Source organism: Bacillus rossius, chromosome 1 (assembly GCF_032445375.1).
Source record: "Bacillus rossius redtenbacheri isolate Brsri chromosome 1, Brsri_v3, whole genome shotgun sequence".
Lineage (NCBI taxonomy): Eukaryota > Metazoa > Arthropoda > Insecta > Phasmatodea > Bacillidae > Bacillus > Bacillus rossius.
The window spans coordinates 242,823,919-242,842,931 of NC_086330.1; the positions used below are offsets into that span (position 1 = coordinate 242,823,919).

Sequence of the window (19,013 nt, forward strand, 5' to 3'; positions counted from 1 at the left end):
AAGTAAGGCAAAAAATCCTCAGCTTAAAAGTAAGAGTAAACAAACAGTTCTACGTGGAAAATTGGATTTGGTAAGCATGAAAACAAGTTAATTTTCAAACAACTTAAAAAAAGGAGGTTCTCAATTCGGTTGTATTGTTTTCATTCATGTGAGTATTATACTGTACAAGCCAAATTGTTAGTTACAATTAGCCAACTTTTAAATTAATTGCTGCTTATAAAAAATATTGTGCCTTACAATTCAATATATATTATTATTTTACCTATGTGTAAGACTTAAAAAATTAACATGGCTACGTTGGGGAATTCAACCCATATTCAGCGGCAAACTTAATTTCTTAGCACAATTCGTTACTCCATCAATAATTTTTACTTAATTCGTCTACCCTGAGAATCTCAGTGCACTAGCTCTGAGATAGTTTCTCTCTTCCCCCCCCCCCCCCCCTCCATTTTTGTTGGAGTTCAAGACAATGTGAACCAAAAGTGGAAAATTGAAACTTGTACCTTAGATAGGTTAAATATATTTTACATATTTTGGAACAGCTTAGATCCGCTGTGCGAAAAGTTTCATAATGGATTTCATACTTGCATGCTAAGGTTTACATTAAATAAAAGGCTCAGTAGATTAAGCAGCCGGTAGGTACATATACCATTGTATTATTACATAACATTTTAAGTTGTTCTGTTCTTCGGAGGAGAAAGAATAATTGTAAATTTTTAGACGACTTTCTGAATGTAACTTAAAGATAAATCCCTTTATCAGGCATTATTTTGTTTTTACTTAGGAAGCTACATTGAATGAATCCATATTGCAATGAGACAACAGTTTGTAAATCTTATTAGTTGCCTAAAAATGAGTATTTTATTTAATTTTAGTATACCAATATTAGTCACAAAAAAATGGAAAATGTATTGGGGTGTGCGGATATTCATAACACGAATAGTTGCGCAGTTATTTATGAACTATTCACATTCGGAAGTCGAATATCAAAGATTAAAATTGCTAATATTTACAGGCACATCTGTAGTTGCTGGTTGTTACTTAGGTGAAGCCAAACTTCTCTTTTTTTCATAAGATATTATAGTTGTCATTGCTTATTTGCCGATGTACAGTAGACTCTTAATCATACGACACTTCACGATTCCAGGTAAAAGCATTGTTATTGTCATTTGGATTAGTTTTGACCATCCCCGATCTAACCTAATAAACATTTTTTTTCTCTTGAATCCGTATTCAACCTTCTCTAGCACGAAAATAATACACTGTTGTATCTAACTATTTATTTCCCTTAATAGATGACTGTCTTATGAAAAAAAAAAAACTGATAACCTACAAGTACACGTAGGACCTGAATTAATACCAAAACAAGCCGTGACACGTGACCGTTCGTCTGGCAGCTAGCATCTACGGGAACAATATCAGCATTCAAATAATGCAGGGTATATTTCACGCATTGTTACCTCACACACTGTGTGTATGGCAGTCCTCACCACCGCTATGTGCCCAGTCGTATTGTGACGCTCCGCAAAAACGGTTGCTTTTTTCGTTATGATAATAATACGTGGAAGTAAAAATGGCAGTTACAGTTATAGACTCTGGTTTCTACCAACTGATTACTTTTTGGTAACCAATGAACGTTTTAAGATAAACACGTTTTAAATAGCGAAACTAAACAGATTTACATACAAACATATTTTTAAATATACGCGTCACAAGATGATAACACCATATCTTAGCACTCGCCACCCACGACCGTGCTACCACATTCGTGAAATGTCAGCCTTCACGTGACACTCCTGGAAAGAGATCTACAGAACTATCAGGAGATTGCCGCTACTTTCGGGCAGCTGGAGGAATGTCTGCCTCAAATGGCGTGGGTATGTACGTGTGAGGACGCCCAGTGACAACACGAAACGAAGCGCTGAATCTGAACAGTGGGCCGTCGACCTTGGGTAGCTAACACAAGCTGGCTGGTAGTATAGTTCTCTTGAAGAGGATCTCAACACGTGGCACCCATGAGTGCAACAAGTTATTTTCCAGCCTACTTCCTTCAAATTTTACAAATTCTAAACTCCCGCCCCCCCCTCCCCGTTATTCATTGCGGTCATGGAATTTGGATTTTAATTTAAAAAAGTACAACACTGCACTATTTAATATTTCTATCTGAGAAATGTGCATATTAATGATGTTTACATTGAGGGAACTGGGAAATAAACATGGTACAATTTTCACTTTGTCTGCAAAAGTTAATATAGTATTACTATTTTCACTACATGTGTTCTGTATTGTTATGTATCTAAGTGAAAATGTAAGATAATTTTTCGACCTTGAAATTATTCGCAATAAATTAAATAAAAAAATCCTGTTCGATTCAAAATTTTCGACCACCAAAATACACTATTCGCACAACCCTATAATGTGATAGATTTGTGTAGTGAAATATGTGTACATGTGATTTGCATAAGTTATCTTAACGCTACAGGTGCACAATCCATTATCCGAAATTCCAAAATCCAAACAGCTCTAAATTCCGAATTTTTTTTCGAAACTTCAACGTCCGCGATATTGTTCGCAGTTGTGTGGCAAACTCAAGTCGTGATCGCGTGACTAGTGCGAGCGAGTGACTTGGCAGCACTGCGTCAGCAAGGCAGCATGCAATTTGGCAACGCCGAGGCGCTGTGTTTACCGTTTGTCCGGCAAACTAGCGCCAGTTACAGCTTGCTGCTTGGCTACGATAGGAGTTGTTTTATCGCGTTTAGTAGTTAACCGTGTTGTTACGCGAACGTGTTGCCATATTTGAAGACGGCAATGGCAAAAAGGCATTCTGATATGAAGATGGGTGGTAGCGAAAAAAAACGAAAACACTTAACATTATCAATAACTCAGAAGGTGGAATTATTGCGGAAACTTGATCGCGGCGTGCCTGTACGACAACTAACAGAAGAATACGGTGTTGGAACTACAACTGTGTACGATTTGAAGAAACAAAAAGACAAATTGTTTACGTTTTTTAGTGAAAGTGACGACAGAAAAGCAATGGAGTGTAGGAAAACAATGCATAGGGCACAAAATGAAGATGTTGACCGTGTGTTAATGGAATGGATTCGGCAACGGCGAAGTGAAGGCGTGCCATTGAATGGCCTAATGATAATGACGCAAGCGAAAAAATTTCACGAAGAAATAGAAATTCAAGGCGTGTGTCAGTACTCAGAAGGCTGGCTGCAAAAATTCTAGAAACGTCACGGCATCAAATATTAGAAAATATGTGGCGAAAAAGCTTCAGCAGACCACGAGGCAGCCGAAAATTACATAGATGAATTTGCCAGGATTGTTGCAGATGGAAACCTCAGCCCTGAACAGATCTATAATGCTGATGAAACGGCTTTGTACTGGCGCTATGTACCCAGGAAAACACTGGCGCCAGCTGATGAGAATGCACCGTCTGGATATAAAGATGCTAAGGATAGATTAACTATTCTTGCTTGTGCTAATGCAGCAGGTACACACAAGGTGAAGTTGGCAGTTATAGGAAAAAGTCAGCATCCTAGGTGCTTAAAAGGTGTGCATAATTTACCAGTGAATTACTACGCAAACAAAAAAGCGTGGGTCACTCGTGAGATGTTCACTGACTGGTTTAACAACCATTTTGTCCCATCAGCACGAGCTCATTGCAGTGAAGTAGGATTGGATGATAACTGTCCTGTTGTGTTGTTCCTAGACAACTGCTCTGCACATCCACCGGCAGAACTTCTAGTTAAAAACAATGTTTCTTGTGTGTACCTACCGCCCAATGTGACGTCTTTATTACAGCCTTGTGATCAAGGAATTTTGCGCTCCATGAAATGCAAGTATAAAAACAACTTCATGACGTGCATGCTAGCTGCTGTAAATAGAGGAGAGGGAATTAAAGAATTCCTGAAGCATTTCAGTATCAAAGACGCGCTGTATGCAATCGCGAATGCGTGGAATCTAAATGAAAAATCAACATTAACAAATGCTTGGAATAGGCTTTGGCCTAAAACGGTTTTTGACTGCGAAGAAGACGATGACGATGACTTTGTTGGATTTTCAACCTGTACTGATGAGTGATTTATTGTGACAAGCCTCGTTTCCTATGCAAAAAACGTACCAGACAGTAGCATCAGTCAACTTGAGGCAGCAGACATTGAAGAAATGTTAAATGTTGACGAGGATGTACCTGTTGTGCATTCATTGAGCGACTCCGAAATTGCAGGAATGGTTTTAAACCCTGACAAGAATGCAGATGACAGTGACGACGACGTAGAAGAAAAATGTGAAAAGATCTCAACTGACGACATGGTTACACTGTGCGATAAGTTAATTGCAGGGCTCGAGCAACGTTCATTTGTAAGTGCGCAAGAAGTAATGTCTGTGTATGCAATTAAAGAAAAATTGCTTAGTCAGAAGCCTAAACCAAAACAAGTGACACTTCAAGAGGCATTTAAAAATGCCATCATTCGTGCTGCTTCATCTCAGGAGAAGGAAAATCCTGCTCCCGGCCGATCACGAGACGTACGAGTTGACGGCGACATCGGCGGCGATGACGACGCACCATAAACATTCTCCAGTTGTTTTACAGTATCAGTAGTTAAAAACAATTTATTTTGGCGATTGTTTCAGGTATTTATTTATGCTGCAGTGTTTATTTACGTTAAGTACTTTGTTGTTTTTTGTACTATGTTGCTTAAAATCCTTAATACATCTGACATAACCTAACTTGGCTTTACTAGGCCTCCTGTATTAAAATTCCGAAATCCGGAAAATTCCGAAATTCGGAATGCTGCTGGTCCCGACCATTTCGGATAAAGGATTGTGCTCCTGTACTACTAAGATGTTTTTTTTTATTTTGTTTCGGCAAAGACAACTTTCCAAGAAAATGATAGAGAATGGGAAAAAAACTAGCTATTGCCATAGGGAACGTAGAAAATGATACAACACATATTAGTGTCGTAGGGGACGGCGGCTAGAATAAGAGGACTGACTGACATAGTTTCAATTTAAGTGGAGTGGTGAGTTATCTTTCTGTTTACACCAATGCTTACTCTATAGTCTGTTGTTCATAAAATAAAATATTTCAGTACTTATAACATCCAGTCAAAATGTGCATGTTAACTTTTTTTTTCTTTAGAAGAATTGCATTATCAGAGCCGAAACAAACCAACTCTTGTACCTGGGAGTGAAAAGAAAGTATTGCTTCGCATGCGAATTTGCAAGACTCAAAGACAAAAAGGTGAATGAACATCTTTGCTTTAAAAACTATAGTGGTCCAAGCACTGTAATGGAACAAACTATAATAGTAGAAGGGTTCTGCGGGAGTGTTGAGCAGCACTTGTTAAAATACTTACTTTGGTGACGGAGATTCAGTGTTTACTCTAGAATAAAGCAGAGAGTTCCTTACGGAAGGGAATTCATAAAAATTGAGTGTGCAAACCACATTGTAAAAAAACCATTTTCACAAATTTTCCAGAAATATGTCATTTCCACCATCTGCGCGTCGTTTGCATGAATCAAGAATAGTAAGATTAAAATCGGCGCTAGAAAAGCAATCGAAATTGCTGGAACATCTCTTGTTGGTACATCTATCGTTCGATTGAAACTTGACATAAAAAATGGTCCTCATCATGTATTCGGTTGTCACGAAAACTGCCGTGTAGAATACTGGAAAAAAAAAAAAAAAAAAAAAAAAAAAAAAAAAAAAAAAAAAAACACAGTGAAAATTTTGTGACGTTTGTGAAAGAGTCGGGGATTATGGAAGCTATTGAAAAGGCTCTTGATCCTATGGTAATGAAATCTGGTAGACTCGTACTTAACAAAACTAAAAATCAGGTTGAGCGATATATGAGTACTATGTTAGCTAAGTTTTCAGGTGGAAAACAGGTAAACTTTGCTAAAAGAGGCTCTTATCACGCTCGTTGTATGGGAGCTGGAAAGGCCCATGTCAGAGGTCCTAGGTGGCACTTCATCCCATGGAAAAACAAATTTGGTCGAAGCCCAGGAAAATACTCACAAATAGTTTTAAAAATTAGTTGTCTCCAGTATGAAGATGGCCCTCCAAATAAAAAGAGACGACCAAACAACACTCCTGGTTCTGATTTGGAGTATGGTCCAAGTGCTGAAGACATTTTGTGTCCTGAAGATGTGTTGAGTCCTGAAGAACTTGATACAAAGATGAAGTTTATCCTCTAAATCCTGAATCGGGATGCAACAACATTAAAAAATATTCATGAGTTGGAAAGAAGTACTGTTGGTCAACACGAGAACACTAAATGGAGGGATGCTCCTATGAACAGACTTACAGCATATAGTTTCGGTTTTGTGGTAAAAAGAACACACACATCCTGCCACTGTCTAGTAAAATAAATTTTGTATCACAAAGAGATCAATTCCAAAGCCATTCAGTTTTGACGAGTTAACGAAAATGTGGCTAAGAATATGTATTCCAAATTAAAAAATTTCGAAGTCGAAGTTTGTGGGTTTTTTTTTGTACACCCAAGCTTTTCATTTCTCGGAATATCTCCAGATGTACTAGTGGCAGACGATGGTTTGCTGGAAGTTAAATGCTTATTTTCAGCTGGGGACGATAAATTAAAGGACTATGTTTCAAAAAAGAAAAAAAATATGTGTATCGAAGAAAAACTTGGAGATTTGCGTCTAAAGGAAACCCACATTTTTTTTTTACCAGATTCAAGGTCAACTTGACGTCTGCAGTAAAAAATATTACGACTTTGTAGTTCATACGAAAAATGATTTCCATGTTGAAAGAATTTTGTTCGACAAAGAAATTTGGGAAAAACTCATGCTGTCAAAACTACAACAATTTTTTGCGGAGTGCTTACTTCCAGAGATAGCAGATCCATTAAATACCCGAAGACTAAATGCGCGAGAGCCTGACTTTGTAAAAGAAGCTCAAAAATCACTAAAGAAAAACATAAAACAGATTACTTCAGTTTTGGTTTCCTAAATGTTATGCATGTTTTCTTCTGTTTTGACACAGTCCTAATATAACAGTGTAGATAATATTATGATCATATTTTGATCGTAAAAGCAATACGATTTTTTTTTAGAATTTAGGTTATCAAACACATATTTTATGTTTATTTGTAGATTAAATTCGAACTTATTATAAATTTATATAGACATCTATTTTACTAAAGTAATATAATGTGTATCGTAGCAGTGAAAGTGCTTGAAAGACTATAATTTCTCTGTTTAAAAACGTATGTCAACATGTTAATTTCAATATTTAATGTTATGCTAAATTATATTATGTAATTAATATATTTATTTAAATAGTACACATATTGTATAAATTTTTTAATGGTGTCTTTCAACGGTATCATTAATGTACATACATAAAAACTATCTTTGTGAACTCTCTGTAAAATTAAACAAAAAAACTCTGGCCAGAGTATCATTGTTTAATACAGCATTAAATTTTGTATAGTGTTTGTTCCTGTACATTTCAGGAAGTATTTAAGACATTACTTTATTAAAGTATTTAGTACAATTAAAATTAGTTATTTCTTATCGAGTGAAACGTTTTTTAATCGATTAGAGTTATAAAACTGGGAATTATTTTTTTTATTGTTTTCGGTTTATGCTCGAAATTAGACCACAAAATCATACCCGGACCGAGATTATACATCAGAATGTCTCGCTATAAGCCACTCTTCAAATAGTAACTAAATCCCAAATAAATAAATTGTTTCAGCGAAGAAATTGTAGTTGACAACTGTTTAATTGAAAAGGTATGTAAAATAGCACGCGCACAGCATATGAAGACCGTGGATCCCGGCGGAGCTGGTGTCTGGCCGCGAGGAAACATATCGGGTGGCAGGGAGGCAGATAACCAAGGCACTGCGACAGCAGCCAGCGCGCGACTGACGACTTGGCAACCCCGCGCGCGGAGTAAGCCTCGCCGCAGCCGAGCGCTGCACATTCGCGACACCCGCGCACTCTATCGGATAACGACTGACAGGACTGGCTCTTGTATCCCGTTAATATCATCATCACATACTTCCCGAAGCATTGGGGGAGGATACAACAAGGAAGTACTCCAGTCAATTATGTTAACATAATCTGTAGCTTCAAAGTTAATTTTAGGTGGCACAAAGTTTCTAATAGGGGTGGTTTGTCTTGCTTTTAAAATCCTCCTATATCCAAGCTCCCGAATGTGTTGTCTGTTATCAACAATTATAGTCAACAGTGAATTTTCTGGGTGTGCAAAGAATGCATTGCGTTGAATTACTGGATCAACAAATTGAAGTAAACTGTGAGACAAATACAGCGATGTTTGAATAGCTAGAAAAACATGTTTCGGGCCGTCAGTGAAATGTTCACTGTTTTTAATGTTGAACCATACAGGCATGTATGATTTCAAGATGAAGTTAACTATTTGTTTCAAGTTTTCAGAAGGATTGGATTAACTCATGTACAATCTAAGCACACTGTTGGCAGCAGTTAGCCATCTCAAATGCGACATAGGACCAGGATCTCGAACTGACAAATCCTCTGAACATTGTCCCGACTTTATTGCTATGGATATGTCTAACAAGTATTGCTGGTCTTTGCTGAGCATATTTCTGTCCACTACTGGAACCAAACAATCTATAGATTCATACTCCACCACACGAAGCAATTCACATCCAGTAAGCTGTTGTCCTATAGGTCCAGAAAAAGATTTTGGCACTGTGGTTGAACCATCTAAATGCTGGAAAATATGACGGAAAGGAAGTTCACTGAAGTGCAGTAGTCACACTCTCTACTGTAGTGGTCTTCCCACATGCAGTAACGGAGCCATCACACCCAATCACTTCTAGCTTTTCAAGCGATATTTGAAGTTCAGACAGATGAGAAGTGATGCTTCAAGTAATGTCGGCTGAAGAACTAAACATGTCCAATGCAAGTCGACCAAGGTTACTGAATCAGAGAATAATGTTCTTTTCTGCTCCTACGAAAATGCTTGGCATTTATTTTTTTGACAAATAGAGTGTCGTCTTTTCTACCATCAAAGTAAAGGCCACAAATTTCTTTGTTATAACTTCTCTGCAAATCAGTCCTGACACGACTCTTCTCTTCTAATTTTATTTTTGTCAACAACGTGAGAAAAGTCTGTGTCAGTTATCATTCCAATGTCTTGTAGAACACTTGAAACTATGGCAGCTGTCGCACGATCTGATACTCCAAATCGGTCACTGCTTAACACTGTTGCGCTCATGTTAACTCTCATCTGACAATGGGTTTTTGTTGACGAAGTACTTGGTTTAAATTCATTATCCTCATGATCCAAATCACCAGAAGAAAGTTGCTCTGTATCTTCTGTATATTCTTCAGCTTCACTGTTAGAATTGTTAGTGTCAATCCGTGTCTTGATTCGCTGGAGCTCACAAGCCTTCCTCTTGGTACGTTCAACCAACTTTCTTGTATCATTGACGTCGAGAGCTCCAATTCTTCCCAATCCATACTTTCTTTGAAGAAATATAAATTGTAACTCAAGGGCAGGAATCTTTTTCGCTTTTTTGCACATGCAGTTAATTGATAGTGCACATTCACAGACATCCGGTATTTTTTTGCATGTACAATCGACAACAATAGCACATTTACAAGCAGCGATGTCAAAAAGTGAACAAGCTCTCAGTTTAAATTCGTCAACCTTTTGCTTAAATGAAGTTTTATCTTTATCATGATTGTACGACTTCCTGATGTTGTAATAAGAATCATGGTAAGCATTAATTAGCTGAACTATTCTGTAATAATAAACTTTTGGGATAGATGCTTTCTCGTACAAACATTTAATTTTTTTTGCTACAGTCTTGGCTACACTATAAAAACTTACACCCACGTTATTTGACTGGATAGATAGCTTGAATCGCTCTTCAGAACAGCATCGGAGAATACATTCATGCGTTGGTAGTTTGCTCTGAAGAAAATCTCTAGGGTGACCAAATATGGGGCATTCAAATGCCTGTCTCGTAAGTCTCTTCTTCGGCACAGCCATCATTACACGAAGTAGTGATTTAGTGTTTCAAAACATTACAGTGAACTGTACTAACCAAAATCAACTAACAGGAACCAACTTAAATGTATATCTTAAATTATCTAACACAATAACAGTACCGTATAAACCCACGTACCACCCGCCCCCGGGTAAGACCCGCACCCTTATTTTTAGAATGCCATGGTGGGAAAAAATGTTTTTATTGCAAATCTGCATGGAAAAAAAAAATATTTAGTCGTGATTTCTTTTCTTTTCAACCAGTAACAAATCGTAAAGAATTACCAAAAAAGTACTATGCTACTTATTACAGCCTCGGCATTTGCGTTAAAAGTGTACAGAAGGCAGGCTACTGCAATGTGGCAACATCGCGCGAGTAGAACGTGGCATCGGCGCGCGCGAACGATAACAACACGCCGTGTATGCGCGTGACCTTGCCCAACTCCCAGCTGTTTACAGTTACAATCTTCCGCGTCCATTATCGTGCGCTGGGCAATGACCTCGTTCAAACAAAATAAACGATAAAGCACGCGAGTCCTAGCCACGCATAATAAAAACTATTTTTATTACATGCATATAAAAAACCTTGTGCCTAAATGTGGCATATTCTACAGCTTCCGCAGCTTTAACACATGCTTCTGAAATGCTATTAATTTCTCATCGTAGCTTGTCGGTAAACGCTGGCAGATTGTAGTACGCTGCCTCATGCACAAACCCTTTCTTACCATGAACCTGCGCATCCAGTTCCTTCTTGTTTTAAAGCCTTCACCCACGCCAAGTTCACGAGCAATTTGCAGCGCCTTTAGCGAACACATTTCCGTGCTTACAGCGCACCCGAATTGCCGTCTGTCCTGATGTAGTCGTGGAGTTTTTCCTCTATCTTCGGAAACTTTGCTACCGCACCACGGAACGCACGTCTATCGCCACTGACCGAAAACAGTTTGTCTTTACTTTTCCTCCAATCCCTCACACATGATTCGTCGACATATTTTCGCCCAGCAACACGGTTACCGATTTCTTCCGCTTCACTGATTATTTTTAATTTTTCCGCAACTGTGAAAGAACGCAACTCTTTACGATTCATTACAATAGTTGCAGCCAACACACGTGTAAAACCACTGGGTACTTTGCAAATGAGGATAGGACAGTGCGTACTTTATTTACTCTATGCGTGGGAGCGCGCGTTTGTAACCAGCGAAGCTGCAGCGTGACAACGCTGTGAGGAATGTGACCTTGACTGTCTGCCGCTTCCTTCCCCTCCTTTCCCCTACTCCTCTTTTCTATCATAGCAATCTCCAGTCGCGCAGGCGTTATTTCGTCACCGCGCTAAAATGGCCCAAGACCCGTGTAACACACCCGCACCCTACTTTTTCGAACCCGATTTTTTGAAAAAAGGTGCGGGTGGTACGTGGGTTTATTCAGTATACACGTGCACGCACCTCAAACAATACAGCACCAAAACCAGTGGCCAACTGTCAACTGACGAGTCACGACCGGCCCTGGAAGGTGGCGAGAGATGTAGTGGGGCAAGGGAAATAGAGGGAGGTGTGAGAGCGGCAGTAGTGCAATGGAGGGGGTAAATGACGACTAGAGGGAGGTGTGAGTGCCGGAGTAGTGCAATGGAGGGGGAAAATGACATCTCATTTTTAATAAACAGTTATTATAAACAAATGACACAATAATTTGCATAGGCAATATTTTTCATAGAACAAAAATTATTGTAAATCTGTAAGATATGAAGCACAATTAAAGTCTGAAAAATGAGGAAAATTCCCACTTTTTGAACAGAATGCGCAACCGATAAATACCATAATATTATTGAAGTTTGACTTTATATTTCTTTATTCAACCCTAAAATAAACATTGTAAACTATAGGGTGTCCATCATAGAAGTATAAGTTGATTAAGAAAATAAATAAAAAATGTTCCATTGTTATCAATTTGTAAAAACTTTTGGCACTATGCGCGACCGGAAGATATCAACCGATTTGAAATTACTTTGCATAGTTTTTCTTTTTACTGTTAAAGGCAACTTTTCCGCACTATAGCAATTAAAAATAAAAATTTTTTAGTTTTTTCAGCCCACTCTAGTACACGTATCAGAATCAAAGATATTTAACTTTAATATATAAATACTATTTAATTTAATGCTAAAATAATTTATTCCAAGTCACCATAAAATGTCTTTACAATTAGAGACACTAATTTAATTTATACATGTGCGCACGCACACACATTCTCTCTCTTAATCTCTCTCTCTCTCTCTCTCTCTCTCTCTCTCTCTCTCTCTCTATCTCTCTCTCATAATAGCAAAAATTACACAAAAACACATAAGAATAATCTTTTTCTGAAATTTTAAAACAAAATAAATATTCTCATTAGAATTTTTTTTAGTTTTCATTTAATGTTCTTCTAATTGTATCTCATTTGTTCACATGATGTTAGTAATTACGTATTTCCTACTCCTTTCGTACTACACCATTACCACTTACAAAATGTTAGCAAGATATCTACTGCTGGCAACCTTTACTCTCTATTTTATAAGGTTTATAAGTTTGTTTAAATGGTTAGTTGCTTCAACTTGATAATTTTAACTTATGTTTGTGGCGTGTTGCCACTTAGGGTAATGTAAAATTAATTTAATCCCGCTGGGTTACAACCATATTTGTACATTTTATTTAATTAAAGTTTTAGTGTTAATAAGAATTCAGTTGATTATATTTATTTTCTTTCTTGTTAAGATCACAGTAACTTTCCAGAATGGAGTAGAATGTTTGCCAGGATATAAATTAAATTTTGTCTATTTTGGCTTTAACCTGTTTTTTTATATTATTTAGTTTTTAAATTATCTGATATTTATTGAATTAATTTTAAATATGATTTTAATTTATGTAAAGTGTTTAGGTAGGAAATGAACATTGAACTTCATAACGAAAACATGAAAACTGGGTGCGAATGTAGAGGGCTTGGCGCACAGCGGGTGGAATGATGTAATCATAAGCCTGCAGTCGACCAGTGCGGACGCCAATGCGGGGCTGTCATGTTTTGCCGCGGGTCAGTGATTGACCGTTACAAATTTGGTGTTTAGCAACGATGACTCAAAAGTATCGTTTTGATGCCGGGACGTCTGAGAATTTGTTCCCGGATGCGGGAGTGTAAATTAACAATGTCGACGAGTGGAATTTCGCCATGTCTTTGCAAGAAAACGTAAGCCTTGCGTTTATGTACGCCATAACGGAATTTGGCGCAGCTGAAAGAGAACCTGGGCCCGCAAATCACCAGGTATTGTCCTTGAATGAAGGACATGCAATAAATGAACGGCAAATATACAGAGTGAATATGGATATACTGTATCACGCCACTGGAGTGCTGCGCTGTAAATATTGTGTTTAGTGGAGTGCGATCCAACTGTATTCGCAAGATCCTTTCGTGCAGCAAACCGCCGCTTCGTTGTGTACGTTATTATACATAACTTTAATAAAGTTAAAGAAAAACTTGGTGTTACGTCTATTAATTTTAAATGACAGTAAAAAAACGTAAACAAAATTAAATGTTGGTAGTCGACTAGCGACATATGTTGTTATAAGAAATCCCAGGGGTATTAATTTAATGCATAGAATGGTGACAGGTAGCTACCGAGGAACACCTAATAAATAAATTGTAAATGTTTAGTTTAAAATAAATGTCAGTAATAAGATATAGATGGAGTTTTTTTTTGTGCAAGAAATGTTTGGTAAATTTTTTATTTGTATTTTAGTGTTTTAGGTTACAGTATAATTTTAATCATAATCTGGATGATTGTATATTATTTTATTATTACTTTATACTTACAAAGAAATTACGTTTTTAATGTTATGACAGTATTGGCAAGTGAGATGGGTGGATTTTATCCTGAGCCACTGTGTTTGTTTTTGTAAAATACGGGTTATTTACATCAAGTGAACTTTATTTACATGATGATTATGATGATGATAAACTGTAATTTTAAATATTTTCATAATTTTTTGCATGAGCAATTTACGAGTGATTGTTTGTATAATAGCCAACATACTTTGGCGGTATTACAGTAAAAAAAATTAACAATTGGTTTGTTTCTATCACTACTATAAAACTACTTAACTACGCTTTTTTTCTGCTATTCTTTAATAATTTTTTTTTTAATAAGTTTACAAAAGTTCTCATTTTCTAGAGCCTGCACCTAGTAGTGGGAATTAATGTACAGTAAACTCTCGATTATCCGGGCCTGGATTATCTGGTTTTCGGGTTATCCGTGCTTGATTTTTTTATGACGTTGTAAAAAAAAAAAAGACCGGTGTGGCTACGCCGGGGCGTGCTTTTTTTTTTTTTTTTTTTTTACTGCTGTGTCAGAAAGCCTTTTACCTGACCCTTCAGACCCTCGTTCCCCCGCCACCTTCACCCGTCAATTTGTCACACTTTAAACCAAAAAGGAATGCCTGACTGCTGCTTCCGGCTCAACTCCCTCCCCCACCCCCCCTTTTAAATTTTCTTTTCACAGCGCCCCGTCACGCTAAAAAAAAAAAAGGTCCCTCTACCTCTTTTACTTTTCCACACTCCTTACGGCTGGAAGAGGCATTTTTCACGCAGTTATTAACATCAGTTCTCCCAGGCACATTTGTTTTTGTAATGATTTCTGGTAAAAGGAAACGTAAAGTGCTGACAATAGCAGAGAAGTTAGAAGTTGTGGACAGGTTAAAAAAAGGAGAAACTGCCGCGAAATTAGCACAGGAATATGAAATTGGAATCCAAACCGTGCGAGACATTAATAAAAGTGAAGAAAAACTTTTGCAGTTTGCTAGTAGATCAGACAGTGTGGCAGGGCCTTCTAAACGTAAAAGCATGAAAACATCTACCCACGCAGATGTTGACAATGCTTTGTATGTTTGGTTTAGGTCGTTAAAAGGGTGGAGGGAGATGCTGAGTTGGGACTGCCGCCGCTGTGGCGGCAACACAGTGCCAGTATTGTTTACGGTCCAATAAGCTGGGACGCGGTATACAAAGCCTTTGCTTGTACTCATATAATTCTACTGAAGAGACCCTCTTTTGCCAGTAAATACACAATTTTTAAGTGGTGAAACGGATTATCCGGGTTTTTTTTATGGGCATTCAATTATCCGGGCATCGGTAGGTACCAATTAACACGGATAATCGAGAGTTTACTGTAATTGTGGAGCGGGTGCACTTTAATAAGTTGGTTAATTTTTTTGATCCCGATTTTATGTTGTGCACGACCAACGCAAACCTAAACGAGGTGCAGGAGTTGTTGGTTTTGACTCTGGTGACGAGTAAAGCCAACATGTAAGAACACATTTTTAAAACTGAAAAAAATTTAGTATATATCAGAGCAAGAAAATTGAGTTAAATGATTTATTACGTGCTGTTCAAGATATATTTTGAACATTATTTAAGCCTTCTAGTCAGTTGGCAGCATCAAACTGAAAAATGATTAGACAAATGTGCAGAACATTGAAAATTGCTCTGCTTTTTGATGGACAGGTGATGAATGGATGCGATGGATCATTGTGAGTCTACCTTCATGAGTGATGGAAATCAAACACATTAATGATGAGTACCACAGTTGGTATAAATATTGATTTCATGACTTACATAAAATGTAAATTTAAACATATTTTCTCAAAAATATTTTTCACAGTAAACATACTCACCCACGAACTCCCTGTTGTTTTTATGCTCCATGATGACTTGGCAGTTGGCCTGTTTGTTGATGCGGAGTGCCAAACAGGCGAACTCCTTCGGGACGTCTCCGACCTGGTTTTGAAAAGCTCCGACGAATGGCCGGCCAGAGAAAGGGTTCACGAAGTCTGCAGCATAACCAGCCTGCTTCAGTTTGCTGCAGATGTCACGTGCTGCAAGGATGAACTGATAACAAAACCAGTGGCTTGAAGCTGTCTCATGAGGGAGGAGCATAAATTAAACTCAAAAAATTAGAAGAAATACTGGTCAAAGTCTCATATAAAGTGTGAAAAAGAACATAAGTAGAATTTTGAACTTTTTTTGTTTTCTTAGGTACTATATTCTATAAATTCCCCAGCATAACTTGATTTACATTCTAAATTTCAATACTTGTTTGTCACAAAATGTATTTTACCAATGCTGTTACTTACAATAGCAAACTTAAAAGATCTCAACACAAATAAAATAAAAAAATCTTATAACAATTTATTACAAAATTAAGATAGTGCCATAGTTTTCACAAGCAAAAATTCTATTAACAACTTTAATTATTAAATCAGATAACTTACAAGTTTTTGTTTGTTTGTTTGAAGAAAAATCTCTATATAATGAACCTCTTTAGAAAAACATCTCTAATAACCAACTGTTTACCAAGTCCCTATCAAAACTGTATAAAAAAACTAAACACTTTTAGTATTTCTGTACTTACAAACATTTACTTGTCTTTCAGATTAAAGGTACAGATGTATTATTTACATTATTTATTAACAATTGCAGTTTTCTGTCAGTATCAGATTTGAATCAGGCAGGCTTCTACTCCCATGTGTCCCCATGCATTTCGCTGTCAGCACATTACAATTAGTGTTGTTTTCATGTTCAACATAAATATATGTAATGAGACCAAGATTTCCATAGAATTTTAACCATTTAGGAAATAAAATGTTTTAGTATTTGCAACATTAATCCTTGTGTTGCCGCCCAAAATACTCACAGCATCTGCCACCTGGGTACACGGGTACCCCGCCTACGAAATTCTCGGTAAAAGTCCATTGTTACTGAAAATAATTATATGCATTTGATCAATATTTAATTATTCATATTCTAGGAAGTTATTCCTACCTGAATATAACAATTAAATTATGTACAGTGACCTTGTGAGTCCTAAAGCAGGTATAAAATGTGCGCAGCTGCACCATAAATTTCTCATTTCTGGGGAGGCCATTTATGTTTAACATAAGGGTCTATATTTTTGTTCTTTTATACTTGAGGACACTTTTGAAACACCTAGGCACAAACATGCCTATATATTTGGAGCAGTAAAACCGTATAGCTCAATTTTCATCATTCGCTCGAAGATGCAAGATGTGCAGTCACTGCTGAGAGAGTTTGGATAGTTTAGTATTAGGTGTGCATGTTATACCAGCTGTTTTTATTTTCTGGCTTACTCCCATATTGTTTTGTGAAGAGTGTATAGAAATTGTGCATTATATTTGTGGAAAACAGAAGCAGAAAGCAGAAAGATGGAGGAATTGTTGCGAGTTGAGTTTCTGAGGTAATGTAAATATTATAAATACAATATTTGTATTACATATTTGATATTATTATAGGTGTAATATTATTCTTTAGATTGAATTACACTGAAAAATATGATTACTTGAAGAGATTACTCAGCGAAGAAGATGACAAAAGTGATGGCCCTTCGGACAGTGAAGACGAGGATTGGTTTCCCAACGATAACACTCTGAATTTTGCCAATGCTGAAGCATCGGATAATAAAGATTGTCTTCATTGATGACGAAGCTGAAATTGATGGTGGAAATCAAGAAGAAGAATAAGACGATGATGAAAGAGATGCTGAGCAGGAGAGTGACAACGAAGTAGCTTCAGATGTTTCAGCCAGCAATAGTAAGTACAACTTTTGTGGCAAAAGACAAAACGGTTCGGAAAAAAACTCTGCCTAAAAACTATCAAACTCCGGCTAGAAATATTGTTAGGCAGATCAATGGCACATTCAAGAAATTCATCACGTTGGAAATGGTTGACATTATCGTTCGGTGCACAAATAAAAAAGCGGAAGCCGAGCATCATGATTACAATAGCAAGCATCCACAAAACGAGCCATGTGTATGGAAGAAAGTTACGGTAACTAAAATGTACTTTTTTTTTTTTGGAATCTCAATAGGTGCTGGTGCAAATAACTGAAACACAGACCACATAGATGAAATAAGGAAGAAAACCTTATGTTCATATATTGTGCAACGATGGGACGAAAGCGAATTCAGTCACTTTTAGATTATATAAGTTTTGACGATTGCACTACACGCCAGGAACAAGCAGCCAATGATAAGCTGAACCTATTTCTGATATTTGGAACATGCTGAATGCAAACCTAGAGGCGGTGTATAGGCTAACGGAACACTTCACTATCGAGCTCTTTTTTTTTTTCCTTTTTCTAGGAAGAACAAAGTTTACCCAGGACATGCCATCAAAACCTGCTAAATACAGTCTAAAAGTATTTTGGTTGTGCGATGCAAGTAATGCTTATCCACTCAAAGGGATTTTCTGTATAGGTAAACAAGGTAATACTCGAGAAGTCAACCAAGGAGAACGAGTTGTGAAAGAACTGATCGCCGCTTACAAAGTATCTGGCCAGAACATAAGCATGGGCAGATTTTTCACGACCTTACCGTTGGCAGAGAATCTTTGTCATGGAAGCTCACTATCGTCGGTACTTTGAAAAAAAATAAAACAGCATTCCTCAAGAAATGAAACCATTGAACTCTAGTCCGTTATTGTCAATGCTTTTTTGGATTTTACGATAAGGTTACCATCTGTTCGTATGTTCCGAAGAAAAACAAAGCGGTGATTCTTCTCAGTATGATGTACAATGATGCTACAATCTCTGATGCATCTCACCAAAAACCAGAAATGATATTGTTTTACAGCAAAACCAAAGCTGGCGTTGATACTATGGATCAAATGTGCATGAGATTTTCCACCCAACGGCGAACGTGCAGATGGCCGCTAGCTTTTTTTATAATATTTTGGATATCGTCGGTGTTGCTGCATACATTACTTACTATGAAAATAATTATATGCTTGCAAAAAACTAACAGACACAGACTTTTTCTATGCCAGCTCTCAGAAGAACTAGCCATGCCAATGATAGAAGAGTGATTTTCTAAACAGCAAGTCATGCAAAATCATGCAATGATTGTTACTATGAAAGGCCAGTAACAGAAGTGGTAACTGATAGATAACAAGAATCAACGAGATGCTAGTGGTA

The 19,013-nt window shown here is 37.2% G+C and overlaps 1 protein-coding gene across 1 annotated transcript in view; it reads right to left on the reverse strand.

Moving 5' to 3' along the window:
• Positions 1-19,013, reverse strand: part of LOC134527427 (cobalamin trafficking protein CblD-like) — a 289,969-nt gene that overhangs the window by 13,216 nt on the left and 257,740 nt on the right. The window contains exon 6 of the mRNA XM_063360102.1: positions 15,700-15,913. Coding sequence (XP_063216172.1) covers positions 15,700-15,913 — 214 coding nt within the window. The remainder of the gene's footprint in view (positions 1-15,699; positions 15,914-19,013) is intronic.